The sequence below is a fragment of the Aedes albopictus genome, chromosome 3 (assembly GCF_035046485.1).
Source record: "Aedes albopictus strain Foshan chromosome 3, AalbF5, whole genome shotgun sequence".
Taxonomy (NCBI): domain Eukaryota; kingdom Metazoa; phylum Arthropoda; class Insecta; order Diptera; family Culicidae; genus Aedes; species Aedes albopictus.
Window position 1 is genome coordinate 353,636,893 of NC_085138.1, and position 18,177 is coordinate 353,655,069.

At 37.1% G+C, this 18,177-nt stretch overlaps 1 protein-coding gene across 7 annotated transcripts in view; it reads right to left on the reverse strand.

Annotated features, from left to right (window-relative positions):
- Window positions 1-2,746: 2,746 nt before the first annotated feature.
- LOC109428958 (uncharacterized) overlaps window positions 2,747-18,177 on the reverse strand; it is a gene marked incomplete at its 3' end in the record, with an annotated part of 164,704 nt that continues 149,273 nt past the window's right edge. For 6 of the 7 annotated variants that reach the window (XM_062855282.1, XM_062855278.1, XM_062855279.1 and 3 more), the window contains 3 exon segments: window positions 2,747-2,809; window positions 3,432-3,615; window positions 13,127-13,138. In XM_062855282.1, coding sequence (XP_062711266.1) covers window positions 2,747-2,809; window positions 3,432-3,615; window positions 13,127-13,138 — 259 coding nt within the window. 7 annotated transcript variants of the gene reach the window in all.

Here is an 18,177-nt window from a genome sequence, read left to right on the forward strand (position 1 = left end):
ATTTTCGGTCAAACGGCATTCGGCCAAATGGCATTCGGCCAAATGACATTCGGGCAAATGACCCTTACGGCCAAAAGGCGTTCAGCCAAATGGCATTCGGCCAAATGGCGTTCGGCCAAATGACTCGGAACCGGGTAAAACTTTATTGTTGAGACAACTAATTTTTGAACTGTCATAGCTCGGAAACCAGTGAACCGAATTGAATGATTTTTTTAACTTTCATCAACAATATATTAACACTTAATACGAATGTAATATTTTCTCACGGCGAATTAAATTACACCGGGTTGAAATTGTCAAAAACTTCCTCTGAATATTTTGATCATAATTCGACCAAACGGCATTCGGCCAAACGACCAATCCGGCCAGATGGCATTCGGCCAAATGGCGTTCGGCCAAACGGCATTCGGCCTAACGGCATTCGACCAAATGGCCGGACACCGTTTTACCCGAACGGTTCTTACTTCGCGAAACATTGATCAATCGAGCCCAAATTTCTACAAATGATGCACATATAATGAGTTGATAAACAGTCAAAATTTGAGATTTTTTGATGCACTCTATGAAAAGTTATAGCATGTTGAACTTTTTTATCAGAGAAAAAAAAGTTGCCTATCCCAAACATGTTGGCCACCCCCTGTATAGTAGCTTTGTATAATGAAAGCAAATACCGTTACACCCGTAGACTCTCGGATCTAAACTCAAAAACAGTTTGGATGACCTAGGGTATCCCGACTGATCTGCTACTGTCTATTGAACATTCAGAAGACTAACTGGACATGTTAAAATACAAACAGTAGCTTTGTATAATCTACTTGAAATTTTTCTTAGAATCTCACAAGAATGTTTTTCAAGAATTCCATCATGTATGTACTATTGGGCTGTTTGTAGTTCAAAAGGAATTTCTAGGCATATCTTGAGGCATGGGCAATTCCTTGCTAGAATCGCTCAAGAAACCGTCTTTATTCACAGTACGCAGTTGTGAAGATATGACAATTGAAATTGTAAGTCATTATTGAAAGTTTCTGCCTGCAATCGATCAAAAAATTTCTTGAGTGATTCCTTTGGAACACGTAACTGATCCAAACCCAAAAATTGTAACATTAAATCCGCTGAAATGCTTCAGGGAGAAACCAGACATGCACTGATAGTTTTGAATAGGGTATGATTGCCATTAGTAATCTCATGCTCCCATATTCATCCTATTTGAAAACAAGCGATTACGACATTGATTTATGCCGTACTTTTTGTTTTCATGCGTGCTCACTTCTAACAAAAAAAAATACAAAAATAAGAAACAAAACAAACAGCGATTCAATCCTGTGTTTTTCGTAGGATGAAAATGGGAGCCACATATTAATAGGGGAACCAATATCCGAGTTGAAATTTCTTAATTACTTTTCAATCCAACTCATGCTCATGTTCAAATATAGTTTTTTATCCCGTAAAAAATGCTAGTTTACAGGTCGTCTGTAAAATCAAGATTTTTCTATAATTGAAATAAAAAACTAATTTAAAAGGCATTGCTAATATTACGCACAAACATACAGAAAAGCTTGTAGTTAGAAAGAAGCACAGAGTGTTGCTAATTGACAAATTGAGAGGCGATTTTGTGAAAAAAAAAATCGCGTTCTGGTGGGATTCGAACCTACGACTTCGTATTCGCTAGACCGGTTGCTAGGTATGCGGAGTGCGAGAGTAAGCCGCGGCTTCAAATAAAAAGAATTCGCTCTCACTAGTAGTTATTGGGCACAAACGCGGGTGTGTTGTGGATTGGCATCAAAGCCCAAAGAGAGATGGTTCGTGAAAAAAGGAATGTTCATGGTGTGGCCTCGGAGTTAGTTTGGCTTTCTATTCCGCAGAATCATTACCTGTTCTATGGCTTAGTTTGTTAAAGCGCCGGGCTAGTGAATACGGAGTTGTGGGTTCTAATCCCACCACAACGCGATTTTTTTTCACAAATTCATTTTTCTATTTGTCAATTTGCAACATTCTGTGCCTTCTAACTACAAGTTTTTCTGTTTGCTAATATTTCATATGTTTCCGGTAAATCAGCAGATGCATAAATTTTTAAGAATTTTAATGATACCAGGGAGGAGATCTGGTGTGATGGTAAAAGCACGTGACTATAAAAGCCAAAGACCTGAAATCGAATCCCACTCACAAAATTTGAATTCTTCCTGTAGAAAAAGATCTTCTTGGCGTAACGTCCTAACTGAGACAGTGCGTGCTTCTCAGCTTAGCGTTTTGAATATAAACACATCCACAATTAGTAACTGAGAGCTTTCTCTGTCAATCATCATTGACATGTGTATGTACAGGCAGTTATCGAATTCGTCACCGTGGGCATGGTCTTACATGTGAATACCAAAGCTTTTGCCGCAACAATCATATGGGTCCCACGTATTTTATATGGATTCTATTGCAATATGATTTTTCTTCCAACGATTCATCGGCTACACTTTCGGTTAACGCTTGAAGGATTCCCTGGCAGTACCCGCAATTGTAATGTGCGATGAAACAAACACACAGCAACACAGCAAATCGGAACACTGGTAATTATTGTTAGCAGCGAGAGCAGTGTTTATAGTAATGTTGCCAAGCATACGCATACGCGTGGTTATACGACTTTTGTACGACTAAAGTAGTGTGTGTATAGTTACACAACAACGCAACGCAACGGTGTGTGGTGTTATCATCGCCCAGGGGCTGTTTCAACGCTTAGGATAGCGGCAATCAAACGTACTTAGTCCCCATCGCTCGCATTCACACTGCAGCCACGTTTTCTCGGTTTCTAAAGCTAGTTTTACTGTTGTGTGTGTGGTTGGGGAAGTTGAGCGCAGCCGGTTCCGGTGGTTTTGCCGGCAGGTTTGGAAGCAATCCACATTGGGGTACAGCAAAGGATTTGCACACAGGAAACAAACAGAGTAGAGGGCGAAAGGCGCACAGTGAAGTGATGAAAGAGGGGAAGGCAGGAACAGGAAGAACGGAGAAACAGAGAGAAATACGAAAAAAGAAAAAGAAAACAAATGAATCACCATTAGTAAATTTGGTTCTTGCAGTCTTATAACGCTGTTTTTTTTTTATGAAAGGATCGAAATTTGAAATTAGCATATTTAAGTACTACAAAGGATAGAATAACTCAAAAAATGTATAAAACAACAGTTAGGCCTAGTGCATGAGTAGTAACTAATTACTAAATAAACGTCTGAACAAAATGAAATACTAAATGAATCTTTTTGAAGAAAAAGCTAATCGAATAGAACCGATGCACTAACCTTAGAAATTGAAACAGTTCAATAAAAAAAACGGAATCCGAAGGCAAAAACTTACAAATTAGGGTTAAAAATCAACAAAACATAGCTAAATACGAACAAAGAAAATAAACTAAAGTTGAACGGAATCCAAGATCGGCTACATCAACCACTTACATGCATAGTTTTGTTGGGCGGTCTTCCCCCGCGGCGGCGGTGGATACCGGAATGAGAAGATCCACTCGTCCTGAACCCGCAGGACCCGCCCCGTCACTCGGGCGTAGTACTCGTAGTTGTCGCGTCCGAACAGATCGCACGCCGCAAACTGTTCGATCATCTGCTTCATGATCCGGGTCGCCACCTGTGGGAGAAAACGTGGAATAGTAATTAGGCGAATGGCGATATGGGGAATTTAAAATCAATTATTACAGCTACTAATGTTCAACGATGATCATGCGGGGGATGACGAAGTTGTTTTGCTGCCAGGAGCGCCGAGCAGCAATGATGACGGAATGTGTAGTGAAGGTGTATAACACCGGTCAGTATAGGTTACGAGCTGCCATTTAGAAGGTAAACAACAGGGAAGAAGTTGTAGGCAGTGTTGCTTTCACTGCGTTAGAGTAACAAGTTGTCAAGTAAGTATGATAATTGGCCTATGACAAAATAGGTAAGAGAAGACGGAGCCAGAATTGGTAGGCGGATACAGCAGCTTGCATGAAAGTGAAAATGTATAATACCTAGTCATTTGTAGTTGGCAATAGCTATCAAAATGGTGATAATTGATCCATCGTAGGGAGCGGTCATGAAGCTATTACGAAGGGGGAAGCGGGTGTGTCCAAATAATACATTTCATTCAAACTTTTAATATGTTGTACGGACAAAACTCAGAGGATGATGCAAGATTTCTACAACTCATCCAATACACTACACTGGGACTGTATAGAGGAAAATATAACACTATAACTTATTATTAACTAACACTAGTACTTTAATAATAGAGAAAATATGGATTGACCAATGAAAATCTCTTTAATAAAGATAAATAAATAATAATAATGGTTTGACCACGATTATCCAAATATAACAAAATTTGGTATAGACATCAACCGTTGATATAATTATGTTATGTTTTTGTAGTGCCTTTCTGATCGGACAATGCCTCGGGCCCTCCCAAATTTCGCATTATACAAATCTTAAAACATGTTCAGAGAAGTTTAAAAGTTGCAAACAATCAAGATTAGGATTTTCGGAAAAAAAATTCCAGAAATCTCCCAGCAAATTATATTAACCCGTTTAACCACAGATGAAAACTGAAAGTTCAAAAAATCGCCCACAGCTCATATCTTAACCAAATTTTGAACCTCAACTTGCACAGCCCCCTTGTTTTGAAAATATGTGGGATCAATAATGCGACATTTGCACCCATTTAGACTCGGTCGAAATTCATTATCATCACAGTCGAATTTCGCACACGACTTCGCAGCGGCTGGCATACACACGTTCGGTTGAGTTCATGACAGGGGCGTCGGATGCACAACAGGTAAACAAAATAAGTTTGATTAGTGTAAAATTTCGTTGAGAAATGAAGATTCAGTGGATTCTCAAATTATCACAGTAGTCTAAACATCAATGAGAAACCCAATATTTTCTTGGGCTTCTTGGGACTTGGGTCACTGATCCAGTGACAAATTTGACCAAGTACGATTTGCACCCTCAAGCCTCTTTCATAAACTAAGTGTTCGATACTAAGCATCGTGTTCGAAGCTTTGAGTTTCCAAGATGCTATCTGTGAGTTATTGGGATATTCAACACTTCTGAACTGTCGAAGTCTACGTTAACGTGCGTTATTTTGACGACCTGACTGAAGTCAGGCCTTATCTTCATAGCGTGAATGGATTCTAGTGTCATCTAGTGGCATTAATTGTACGCGTAAAAAAATCTGTTAGCTACCGCTACAGAAACTAATATTACATCGAACCAGATGAAGTAAGTTCCTCAACAAAATTCCTGACTATCTGGGATGACCTACACACTTAGTTTTGAATGCCGAGTACGGTAAATTTTTGATGAAAATAGAACAGCGGAACGCAGCAAAAATGGATTGTTTACCTTTTGCTCACGTTTTTGACAGTTGGTGTACTAAGCCTCAGCAAAATCGATTACCGAAACTACCGAAATAGTTCTGCTGTTCAAAAAAGTACCGAACAGGTAATTCAGGATTGAGTGTGTAGTTGAAGTCAATCCTTGAGTTTAGAAAACTGAAGAAGAACTGTAAATACGTACATGTTTTTTTACTTATGTGGGACTTCTATGAGCCACGTGAACTCATATTTCATCATGTGTCAATGAGAAGGTCTCTCATAACTATTCTCGAGAATATTTGATGACCTAACTGAAGTCTTGCCTTGACAGTTCTTTACTGTACTCTCTTGATCATCACTTCTACCATACACTTCTTGAATTCAGATAGAAATCGTGGGAAAAATTGCAGGAAGAATGCCTGAAGGAAACTTGAAACGATTTTAATCGAGTTTCCTCCAAGCGTTCTTCCTGCTATTTTCTCCACGATTTTTTTCGGAGTTCAAGAAGTGTATGATAGAAGGCATCCCTGGAAGAACCCCCATAAAAATCTTGAAAAACAACATAATGATAGAATTCTGAATGAAATTCCGGAAGAATAACCGAAAGAATTTCAAGACAAAATCCCGAAAGTACTGTTTCTGAAGAATCCTAAGAGCAATGCTTGGTTAAATCGCGGCTAAAATCCCTGGAGCAATCTATGAAAGAATTCAGAAGACACATTCCCTGATTGATCTCGGAGGCAATTCCGCGGAGAAGATTTCTCCTGAGATCCTTAAGAGGAATCCCTGGAAGAATCGCTGAAGAAACTCCGATATGACTTCCTAAAATCAAAAACTGAAGGAATCCAGGATAAAATTCCGAAAAAAAAAATCAGGAATGAATGTCTAGAGGAATCTCGGGACCCATCATCGGAGGAATTTCGCAAGAAATCCATGAAGGAATTCCGATTTAATCTAGGAAGGAATTCCGGAATAAATTACAGGTGGAATCTTGGGAACCTCTCTGAAGCAGCCTCAAGAAAAATCCCTGAGAAATTATGAGAGGAATTGCAGATGGAACAGTGCAATAATTTATAGGAAGACTGTCTGGAGGAGATTACAGAACCGTATAACCCTGAGAGGATTCTCTAAAGAAATACCAAACCAAAAAATCTCTGAAGGTATCCCGGGAATATTCGGAAGAAACCATGGCGTTTTTTTTCCAGAAGGAATATAGATAAACCAATCAGAGAATCCTGAATAAAAAGTCTTTGAATGATTTCTGAAAAAAAAAACAGAAAAAGTCTCAGTATAAAATCCCGGACAAATTCTTGGTACAGATTCCTGAACATATCAATTAAAAGCCATCCTTAGAGGTACTTCGAAAACAAAACTACCTGAGGGAATCCTGGAAAGTTCTGGAAGAAAATTCCAGGAGGAATCTCGAAACAAATCTATTTTCAATGATAACTTTTCTGACGGTTTCCACAATTTTTTTCAGGATTAAGATATTTGAGATTTCTCTAAGTAGTTCTCTAGGGATTCTTGCAGGAACTTTTTAGAGACCGTTTCAGAGCTGCGTTTTTGATAAAATATTACCAAAATAGATTATCTTTAATGAGGACCGAATGGACGTGTCAAATGAAAAGGACAATAGGGTTGTCAGTTTGGCATAGAAGAAAATAACAGAAGATCAAATTGTGGCGTTAAAAATAAATAGTTAAATGGCAAAATTTGGTATTGGTTTGTTGGGAATAAGAGCTAATAACAACTGACTTTGTACCAGAAAATAGCTCAATAATAACTAACTTTATCATGTTAAGAACAAACAATAAAGGGCAAAATATTTTTAAATGTAGATTAACTGAATCAGTTATTATCGAGTTATTGAGAACAAAGCAAGTAAGTACCATTTTTTTTTGTCTGCATTAAAGAGATTTTTAGCCCTAGGCTTGTTTTCTCGCAGTCCACGGCTTTACTTCCATTTCGAAGTAAAAACACATATTTAGTGAGTCTGTCTGGAGTGGAATTCGATCCCAGGTCCTCAGCGTGCTTTAACCATTACACCATGTCCGCCCCAAAAGTACAAAATAAGTTATTTCCAAAAAAAGATTATCATAATTGTAAATTTTGTTCTAGTTATTGGAAAACATCAGAAATATGTTGTGCTTGGTTTTATGTTATAATAACAAAATTAGTTATTATTCACTTATTTTCTGGAACAAAGTCAGTTACTATTTTTGTACTTTAAGCTTATATTCCCAACAAACTAATGACAAAATTTGTTCTTCATCAATATTCTATTTTTAAAAGAAAATTTGATTTTCTCATGTTATTCTGTGACAGAACAACGACATAAACAACGTAAGAGTGACAAAACGAGATATGATGACAAAACTTGTTATTATTTTGTTCTTTGCCTCTACCCGAAAAAATAATTCCATGCGAGCAAAAAAGGGAGCGAAAAGCAGAGATGCCAGATGCAAAAACATCCCGACTAGAAAAATATATCAAGTTTATAACACATTGTGTTGTGATGATATGAATTTTTTATATAACTTATATTATGTTATAAACTAGATGCAGGATGATGTTAAAATAACTAAAACTGTAACAAAAAGTACACCGGTCTAATCAAAATAATAACCTATTTTGGTGTAATCAGAACAAAATTATAACACAATATGATATAAATTTTAGCTTCAAGAAAAACTAGTTTCTATCATATTTTGATACAATTGTGTTAAATGATGTTCTGAATGTCAAAGAATCAGAACTAAATTATTTCACAATGAGTTATTGAACAACATCTATAACATAATATGATACAATTGAGTTATAATATTTTCAAACACCAATGATGTTGAACATGATTATATCACAATGAATTATACGTATCATGGTTTGTTATAATTATGTTATATTTTTGTTAGAATCTTCGAGTCGGGATGTCTTTAATTTGAGATTTCAAACCCTTTGAAGAGATGCTACTAGTGATTTATTTGAAACACTTACAGAAAACCTGGAATATTTCAACTCATTTCTTCTTTCTCTCAGTAATTCTTAAAAATAAAACAAAATTTTCAGAATTTTACAAAAAAAAACTTGTTTTTAGAAATTCTGCACAAATGCTAGGTTTACAAAGATATTTTCTAAGCAAAAATCACAAAGGGTGCTTCCAAAACTTTTAACGAAGTTTTTTTATTGTCTACCAGCTCATTGTCAACGTTTCGATCCTATGGGTGATAACATCTTGTTGTTGCTAACACTCCTGTGATTATTTGTTTTCGAGAATTTCTTAGAGCACATGTTCAAGAATGCCTTGAGAACTTGAGAAATTATTTCTCATTTTTTTGGGATTTCTCGCATGATTCCAAAAAAATATGAAAGAATTATTTAAGAACTTTGTTTTTAAGATTCTTGCTATGATATCTTCTGAAAATTCTCTAAGCTGAACTTGAGGATATGAATATCTTCGAAAATAAATTAAAAGATTTATATTTTAAAAAATCCTCTAAGCTTTTCGCATGGAATTTTTAGATTTCACTTCTATTTTTTTCCATAATTCAGTTTAAATAACCATGCAGAAACTCCAAAATGATACATAATAAAAAAATCTCCACGAGAATATCTACAAAGTTTTCTTCAGACATTCCTTCAAGTATTCCTTCAGCAATTCTTCAAAGGATTGTTTCAAGAAATTATATGAAAATATCTACGAGGATTTCCCAGATTAAGTTTTAATTCTCTATAACTTTTTTCGAATGTTTTTCCAGGAATGTTTTAGTCATTCAGATTTTTTTTTTCAGAAAATTCCTCAATAACGACAATCTTTAGCAATCCTTCAGAAGTTCAACTCAGAACTTTTCCAAAAAAACCTACTAGTGTTTCTCCAAAGGTTTTTTTTTCATAATTTTTTCCGGAATTTCCTCGGAATCCTTGGAAACTCCTCCAAGGATTCCTCTAAAAAAAATGTAAGGATTCCTTTTTCTAAGAAACCCAAAATAAAAGCAAACAAAAATCACCCGCAAACTTTTCCGAGAAATTCTCAAGCAATTTCTTCGAGAAGATCATCAGAAATTATAACGAGAATTTCTAAAAGAAATGCTCCTCGAGAAAAACATTTGAGGATTCCTAAATAAATTTCTGCAAAAACTACTTCGGCTCTACCATTGTCTGCGAGCATTCACAAAAAGTTTTCCTCAAGAAATATCTCCTTAATTTCTTCAGAGAAACCCCACCAGAAAATTCTGCGAAGAATCATCCAGGATTTTTTCAGATATTGTATGGAGGAGTCATCCTGGAGTTTTTCCAGGTGACAAGTATTCCAGGTGACACTTCTTCGATTACCTCACTAGAGATTTTTATAATGATTCCTGCAAAAAAAATTGCCCGAGAATTCTTCCAGAATATTATTCTAAAATTTCTTCAGGGATTCCTAAGCAGACCTTTTCAGAAATTTCTTTAAGGTTTTCTCAAAAATGCTTTCAAAAGCTCTTCAGATCCTTCTCTAAGATGCTTCCAGACATTTCTGCGGAAATTACTCCAGAAATTTCTTCAATATTTCTAGGCTTTTCTCCAGAAATTTCTTTGGTGGGAATCCATCAGCAAGTCCTCTGTGGATTTCTTCAGCGAATCCTCTGAAGAGTTTTCCAAGAATACTAGCAAAGATGTCACTATGAACTCCTGTGAGGATGTTTCCCTGAAATCTTAACAAGGAATCGCTTTTGGAAAAAAAAAAAAATATTGTTTATTTTCAAAGTAATATCTTCGAATAATTTGATTTTAAATTACAAATTACATGTATCAGGTATCAGAAGGCCGGCTCCAGTGGCACGTTATCCTCCATTTGGGACATTTGTGCCATCGCCATACATTCAAGCCTATTTCATCATTTACCTGAGGGAGAATGGGACAAGGGAAGGAATGGGATTAGGAAAGGGAAAGGTGATGAAATAGGAAGGGGTACCCTAGAAGAGGGAATGAACGCATAAGCGCAATGAGAGCTCATAGCCCATACCACAATGGGTTTATTCAGTGCCCTGAAAAGGACACTGTAAAACGCATAAGCGTAAAGAGAGCCTATAGCTCATTGGAGGTAGCTTGTGACGTCATGCGACTTTCAATATGACATTGAAAGGCACGTCATCGAAAGCATCCTCAATATTCAAGAAATTACCGCAAAACCTACGTTTGAGCGAGTACTTTCTTGAAAACATATACTTTGTGTAAAAGAGTAGGCATGTCAGCCAGACGAATATCACAAATGTGATAATCGATAATGCGTTTCAAGCATTTCAGAAAGAACGAGGTAACCAGATAAATCTGAAACTCATTCCATCTTTATACAACGCACGCACCCTTTCGGGATAAAACTACAGAGTAATTTCACGCCATGAAAATACCCCAGAGAAAACTACAAGAGTTCAAAACATGTTTGAAATACTCAAATCCCTCTGCAGAAAAATAGGACAGAACCCCATTTGCTCCTGAAGATTTGAATTAAGCAGAGCTTTTTAGGGCCCACTAAGTCGATTATATAGCTATAATTCTCAAGCGGAAACTAGAGATTCGTAACTATACAAAAGAATGGTTTATCCGAAGATATTTTGAACTTGAACAGATCAGAGTTCCATTCAGGAATACCTCTTGCAGTTTGCACAGACTGCAGAGGACAAGCTTCTTTCAAAGCAATTGTTATGGTATGCCACAATGGAGGGCGTTGTAGGTACAAAACCACAATGAAACTCTCTTGGAGTAGCAATGGAAGCGAGTTATCCACAAAATGTGGTCGCAACCAATTAGTACAGGTTTCCTAGTTCGTTGAGCAGGGACGCCTGAATACGCAAATTTTGCGAAGGAACACTCAAAAGTGCAAAGAAGGTCAAATGGAGACTTGTCATCTGACACATGCCAATCAGTCAACTCATGACAAATTCTGCTCATGCAGAGATTGGTTAGGTGCAATTCTATGCTAAGTTATCCATGAACTGTACTACCTAAGTAATCCATCAAACTGAAGCATCTCAAATTAATGTTTGAGCTACTTCAGATGATGTAATCATCGTAGCAATACTGCCAAATATCAACGAAAAAATGCTGAATACAAGATCTTGCTTGAAGGCATCCATAAGGAAAGGTTGAAGCATACTGTTAACGTTATTCTAAGATATAGCATGCTCGAGGCACGACACTTCATTTATAATGAAAGAAGCAAAACTGGTTTCACAAGGTAACCTATACAGAAGTTACCCTACGAAAATGAGTTTTTTGAATTAGAGCCACTTGGGCCACGCACGCTTTTTACGCTGAAAATTGATCTGAGGTTTCCTAGCCGTAGCCACTACCCAAACTAGACTGGATTACACTCTTCACAATCACAGCACCAAAAGGAAACATCAACGACAAACCAAATCGGTGTCAATTGCTAAAACGCCAATGGCGAAAACGCATTAAGCGAAACCGTATAGGTAGTAATGTAAGCTAATTTACAACATTTGAATAATCCCGCCCTTATTTAGACTTATTAGACCCCCCTAACCATTCATTCCTTGGCACGGTAAGCATAAAGCCGCATAACACCATGAATTAGGGGTCACCTGTTTAGTGGACTCTTACCACTGGATCAGGCGGTCCGTAGTGTTATTCTTAGCCAATTGTGACAACCGCTACCGACACTACACAGCTATCTAGGCTGATCGGGAAAAGAAGTTAACATTGATGGTTAACTTCCGAACAAGCCCGAACAGCCCCGAACTCTGAAGAGTTTTCCAAGAATACTAGCAAAGATGTCACTATGAACTCCTGTGAGGATGTTTCCCTGAAATCTTAACAAGGAATCGCTTTTGGAAAAAAAAAAAAATTTTATTGTTTATTTTCAAAGTAATATCTTCGAATAATTTGATTTTAAATTACAAATTACATGTAAGAATCGAAGAAATAATGGAAGCTTTTTTAACCTTGAAGGCATGTCGCGTTAATGAGAAAAATAAAAATAGCTAAATCCTCAGGGAAACCCAAAGAAAGACGTGTAATTCTGTGACAAATTCCGGAAACAATTAATAGTAAAATACAAGTTCAGTAAAAAAAAATCTTAAAAAATTTTGTGAGAAATTTCCTAAAGGCAAATATGAAGTCAAAAATAATCTCTGGGGAAATCCTACAAGAAAATTTCGGAAATAGTCTAGAAAAGGGATCCCAAAAATCCTAAAAAATATGCCCATGCTTGAAAAACGAAGCTTGCTTTTCAAATTAACAGCGAAACAATGAAGACAAAAGCGAGGGACAAAAAATAACTAAAATTTAGAAAACTAAAACATACATTTTATCCCGTAGAAAAACAAACGAACTGCTTTCAAACTTTGGAAGAAAATACCCATACACAATATTTTTAAATCGTATAGTAACAATCATGCGACAAGGAACAGATTCAATATGAATGGAAATTGTCGAAAAACCATTGAAAATAACAAACGCTAAAAGACAATAATTAAAGACTCAGCACGATCAACAGATGGCATGCATTTGTTCGAAACGTGTAAATCAATATCATGACAACTTCTTATTTTGTCATACTGATTTGCAACTGACAGAGAATGGACCATTTCTCAAAAAAAAAAATGTCAAGAGATGAAGTAGCCTAGAGCTGAAAATCCCTATAATAATACAAATAACAAAAAATGCTGCAACATTATGAAACCCAAAATACATAAACAAACCAGGAAAAAACTGCAACAAACTAGCAATAAAACGTCCAACTATTGAACAAGTGTAACGGGAATGTTAAGCGATTCGACGCAAGCAGTAACTTACATTCACTTCCGCCTGTAGGTGAACAGTGTTGTTGTTGTAGCGGTTTGATGATGTTTTGATTAGAGTGTGATTGTTGTCGAGTGCAGAGCGTTAGTAAACAATTTTGCATCGATACAGCGGTAAGCGGTTGTTGTGGTTGCACGACGGACGATGATTGTTTGATTCAAAATGCAAATCAAGATGCAAATTGGTAAGAGAAGAAAAAACGGAAGAAAAAAGGAAAAATTGATTAACACTGATATTAGGCATGAATGTATCATCGATCATAACACAATTCGAGCAAATTATGACATACAAAACAGAAACTGTAGCAGCACACTACTGTGCGGCTTACAGCGATTTCCGTCTTTCGAAACCTTATAATTGAAAAAAATCATAACCAATTCCGCGCTGAAATGCAAACTCAAATCGGGTGTGAAATAAGCCAAACTGCAACTTGTTTTCTATTCATCGAACAGGCAATTTCGGTTAAGTACATTTTTTTTCTGTGAAAAAAAACCACGCCTGGTGGCAGTTGTCGCGGCTACAATGTAAAACGGTGGGTAACGAAGTGAAGCCAACGAAAACAAGCGCACGTAAGAAAACAAAATCGCCAACCAACAGAAAATTACCAGTTTCCCTTAAAGTCAAAACGGTCGCAATCGACGGCGACGAATCCGATAATCATTCGGTAATTGGTGCGCTACCCACTGCACACCGCTATAACGCTCTAAGTACGCTGTTGCATGACCAGGTGAGCTTTGTTGTTCGAGCTGTTTGTTGGTACCTGCCTAACGTACGTACGTTAACCATAGTTAGTTTCCATACTTTCTTCCGATCAATGAATGTTCCGGCTTTGTTTGGCTATAATTTTTCGTTGCGTTCCGTTCCGTGTTTCCGTTGTCTATTAGCGGCATGATTTGCTCGGTCACGCATTAACTAATAAGCCAAACGTAACGAAAGGCGACATGCTGTCATAAATCCATTTAACATAGGACAGTGGATGAAAATAGCTAAAAATTGGTAAAAAAAAACTGTGGCGCTTGAAGTTGCAGAATGTTGTTGGATCACGACCAACGATATCGATTTCTTTGTTTATCTGATGACTACACTATAGCCTCGAGTTCTCGTATCCACTAACGAAACCCCACTCTAAAAGCATCATAAATTCGTACTTTCACTTTCAATACTAATCAAGGAGAGAAAAAGAACCGAACGACGAAAAGTGCAAACGTCCCACTCGTGTGTAATTTTGTGCAATAAATTAATAACACTGAATAGTGGCGATGATTTACGGTCTTGCCTTGCAAGTGAATGGTTGGCAGATCTATGGTAGATACAGTAGATGTGATGTGGTTCGAGAAAAAAAATGAATTCTCCGCTTGGACTGCTCTGAACTTACGCAATGGTATACTCTATACTGGATTGATGACTGCCTGATTTTTTACCAGAAACCCCATGGACTAGTAACAGAAAAAGTTGTTTGAAACTTTTCGTTTCTACTCAAACTTTATAGAAAAATTGTAAAAAGTGTAAATATGGCGCAAAGCGAATTAAAAACAATAAAAACGGCTATGCAATAGAGTAGGTTATCGCCAGGGTTATTGTTATCATTTCTTTAAGATCAATGTTTGATGAACAAATTGAGATTTAAATTGCGAAAAGAAATCTACGTGCTGCGGTGGGAATCGAACCCACGACTCCAATTCGCTAGACGGGAGCATGTATTCCACCAAGCTACGAAGTCACTGGACTATCTCTACTACCTGATGGGGCGTAGAACTAAGCTCTATTCCACTATGACATATGGTTTGCATCTTCTGACAATCTGAATTTAATTCGAATTAAATTAGATGAACATCTCACAGTTGTATGACATGTAAGAAAGCTCTCCGGTCTTAAGTAGTTTCAGTGGCGTTTAAGAGGGATTTCTGGGGGTTTTTGAGACCTTTTAAGGGCGTTTGAGAGGCGCTTCAGTAGGCTCCAGCGGGCTTCAAGAGGGTTCAGGGGCCTCTCAAGGGCGTTTTAAGGGGTTTGCACTGAATTGCATGGAGCAGTTCAGTTCAGGTAGTAGTTCAGAGGATTTCAGAGCTGTTTTGATGAGAGCTTATATGAAACTTTCAGGTGGCGCCACACTAATATTGGGATTTTTTTACCTCCCTCTCCCTTCGTACGGGTTTTTCCCATACTTAATACATTGCTTGTCACGCTTTCACAATCCCCCCTTCTTTCTAGGAACGTGACGTATTTAAAGAATGGCCCCTAAGAGGCCAGATTATCAAAGTATATGAAGGAAAGGATGCATATGTATGAAGTGCAAAGGTGCAAACTATGGTAGGAGTTCTAATCCGGCTAAATAGGAATAGGAAGATGGTGGCTCCAAAGAGGATTGACATCTTATTGGAGTTGGAGATAGTTCTGAAAACGGACCCAGTTTGGGTTGCGCGACGAGTGCAGTTTGACTAACCTTTCCGTAGAATCCGGAGGAGGAAAAGAGAACGAGGAGGAGGCAGAAGAGATGGAAAAGGAGAAAAAGAAAGATGAGAGCAGGAGGCAGAGAAAGTGGAGGGGGAGGAGGAGATGGGGGTAGGAGAAGATGAGCAGGAGAAGAGGGGAGAAGAAGAATAAGGGAAGGAGAGGAGAAGAAGGAAAGGTGAGGAGGGAGGAGGCTACTCGAACACTTTTGCCAAACAAAAAATGAATTCCAAATTAAATGCGTTTTCTTATTTTCTTTCATTCGATTCAACTCATTTGTTCATCTTGAATTTCCATCAAAAATTTATTTTCAAATTCAGCTAGAGGTGTATTTAGAAATTATACCTTAAATTCCTCCAGACATTTCAGGCAACTTTATTACTTCTTTATTACTATTCAACTCTAGATTTCACTACAAAGTTCACCAGATGCGAAAGGTTTATTATTTTTTAAAATGAGTTTTTAAACATTTTATAACATCAAAACACAATGGGATATAAACTTGATATATTTTTCTAATCGAGAATAGATAAGAGAAGAAAAAATACAACAAAAATATACTTTTTTATCTCAAGGTTTTAAAAATCATTATCGATGTCCAACGCACCTCAATAATCCAATATAGCGGACAGGAATTCAAAAAAGGCGGTTACGCGGCTAGGACATAGCACTAAAGCCATGCAGCATGGGTATTTTCAGAAAGGGGAGGTAAACTAGAGAACGATACCCGACATCCAGAGAACTGAAATCAGCTATTTTTATCAGAAACCAGATGTCCGAAGGATAAAAATTCAAAATGGCGACTATACGGCTACAATTTTACGCATAAAGCCATACAATATAACCATATAAATATAGGAAGAACTCCGGAGACTAATAAGGACTGTATCGTTAATTATGAGTACACCTTTGAGGCTCTGTATTAAAAAGACTATGCCTTATTTTGACCCATATAGCCGAGGCGGTAAACGCACGGGTATTCAGCATGACCATGCTGAGGGTGACGGGTTCGATTCCCGGTCGGTCCAGGATCTTTTCGTAAAGGAAATTTCCTTGACTTCCTTGGGCATAGAGTATCTTCGTGCCTGCCACACGATATACACATGCAAAATGGTCATTGGCAGAGGAAGCTCTCAGTTAATAACTGTGGAAGTGCTCATAGAACAAAGCTGAGAAGCAGGCTTTGTCTCAGTGAGGACGTTACGCCAAGAAGAAGAGAGGAGGAGCCTTATTTTGACAACTGCTATGTGTCTATGTGTTGCTAACGTTGTAAACAAACGATAACCTTCATTAAAAGTTAAAGTTTTTGCTCCAGCTTAACAATGCGAGGGTTTACGGGAAGAAAGCGAAAATCGATTGTGATTAGGTACTGCAATGAAAAATGATTATCGCTAAGAAAATTATTTAGCAAAAGTTGAGAGCAAAATGCTATCAAATGATTCGGTAACCGGGTAGAGGTGAATGGCAAACCAAAAACAAAAGAATAACAAATTTTATTGTCATAACTTATTTTGTCATTCATGAGTTCTTCATGAAGAGCTTGAAACAACATGTCAATAGCATAATATGATATCATATCAAAATATGCCATTCGCATGTCATTTATCAAATTTGGAAGAATAACTACTGAATGTATTATTTTGCTATCATAACAAATTTTGCAATTGATGAGATATTGTTGACCTCTTACGAGTTTGATGAACCATCGCAGTTTTGGCACTTATTAAGAACAACATAAGGACAAAGTTTGAATTTTGATTATTATAATGGTAACCTTTGATATTTTTTTTTGTGACAGGCGAATAACTAATTTTGATATTGTTCTGTTTTCAACAACTCAATAATCGTATATTTTGCAATTCCCAACCTTGATTTTTTTTTTGTTCTTTTTGTTTGTATTGTAATGTCAAAATTTGACATTCTTAAGTTATTTTATAGAACAATGTCAGTTATTATTTTTGCCCTTTTGTCACTTATTTCAAACAAACCAATGACACATTTTACCATTCAGTAATTCTTTTTAAATGGTAAAACTTGCAATTGTTTTGTTATTCTTTTCTGCCCGGGTATGGATAACACACTTAAAGACTCACCCGGACGCGGCAAAAAAACATATGCGTCCAAGTGAAATATGGACAGCAAAATTTGCAAAATCGTTAAAGGAAAATAGGAGGTATCCATCAGAGATTGCGCAAAAAAGTGTGGAACGACTGTTGGTATGGTTCAGCGCGCCAAGGCGCGTAATTCCCTGAAGACCTACCCAAAACAGAAATGTCCAAAACGCAGTCAAATTCTGGCGGATTATGTGAAAACTCGGGCTTGGAAACTGTACGACGATGTTTTGAGCAAAAATTTCATGTGCATAATCATGGATGATAAAACGTATGTCAAACTACAAGGCACTTCCAGGGGTACAATTTTTCACTCTGAAGCATAGCCACGGTGTGTCTAGTAGAACAAAATTAATTTAAAAAATTCGGTATCGCTAAAACACCCACCAAACGAAAGCTGAAGATCCCCTCTTTCATTTGAGACTAAAAGGAGAAAGTTCTATCTAGAACTTTTTTTTTTCAAATATTACTATCTTTGAGGCTTGT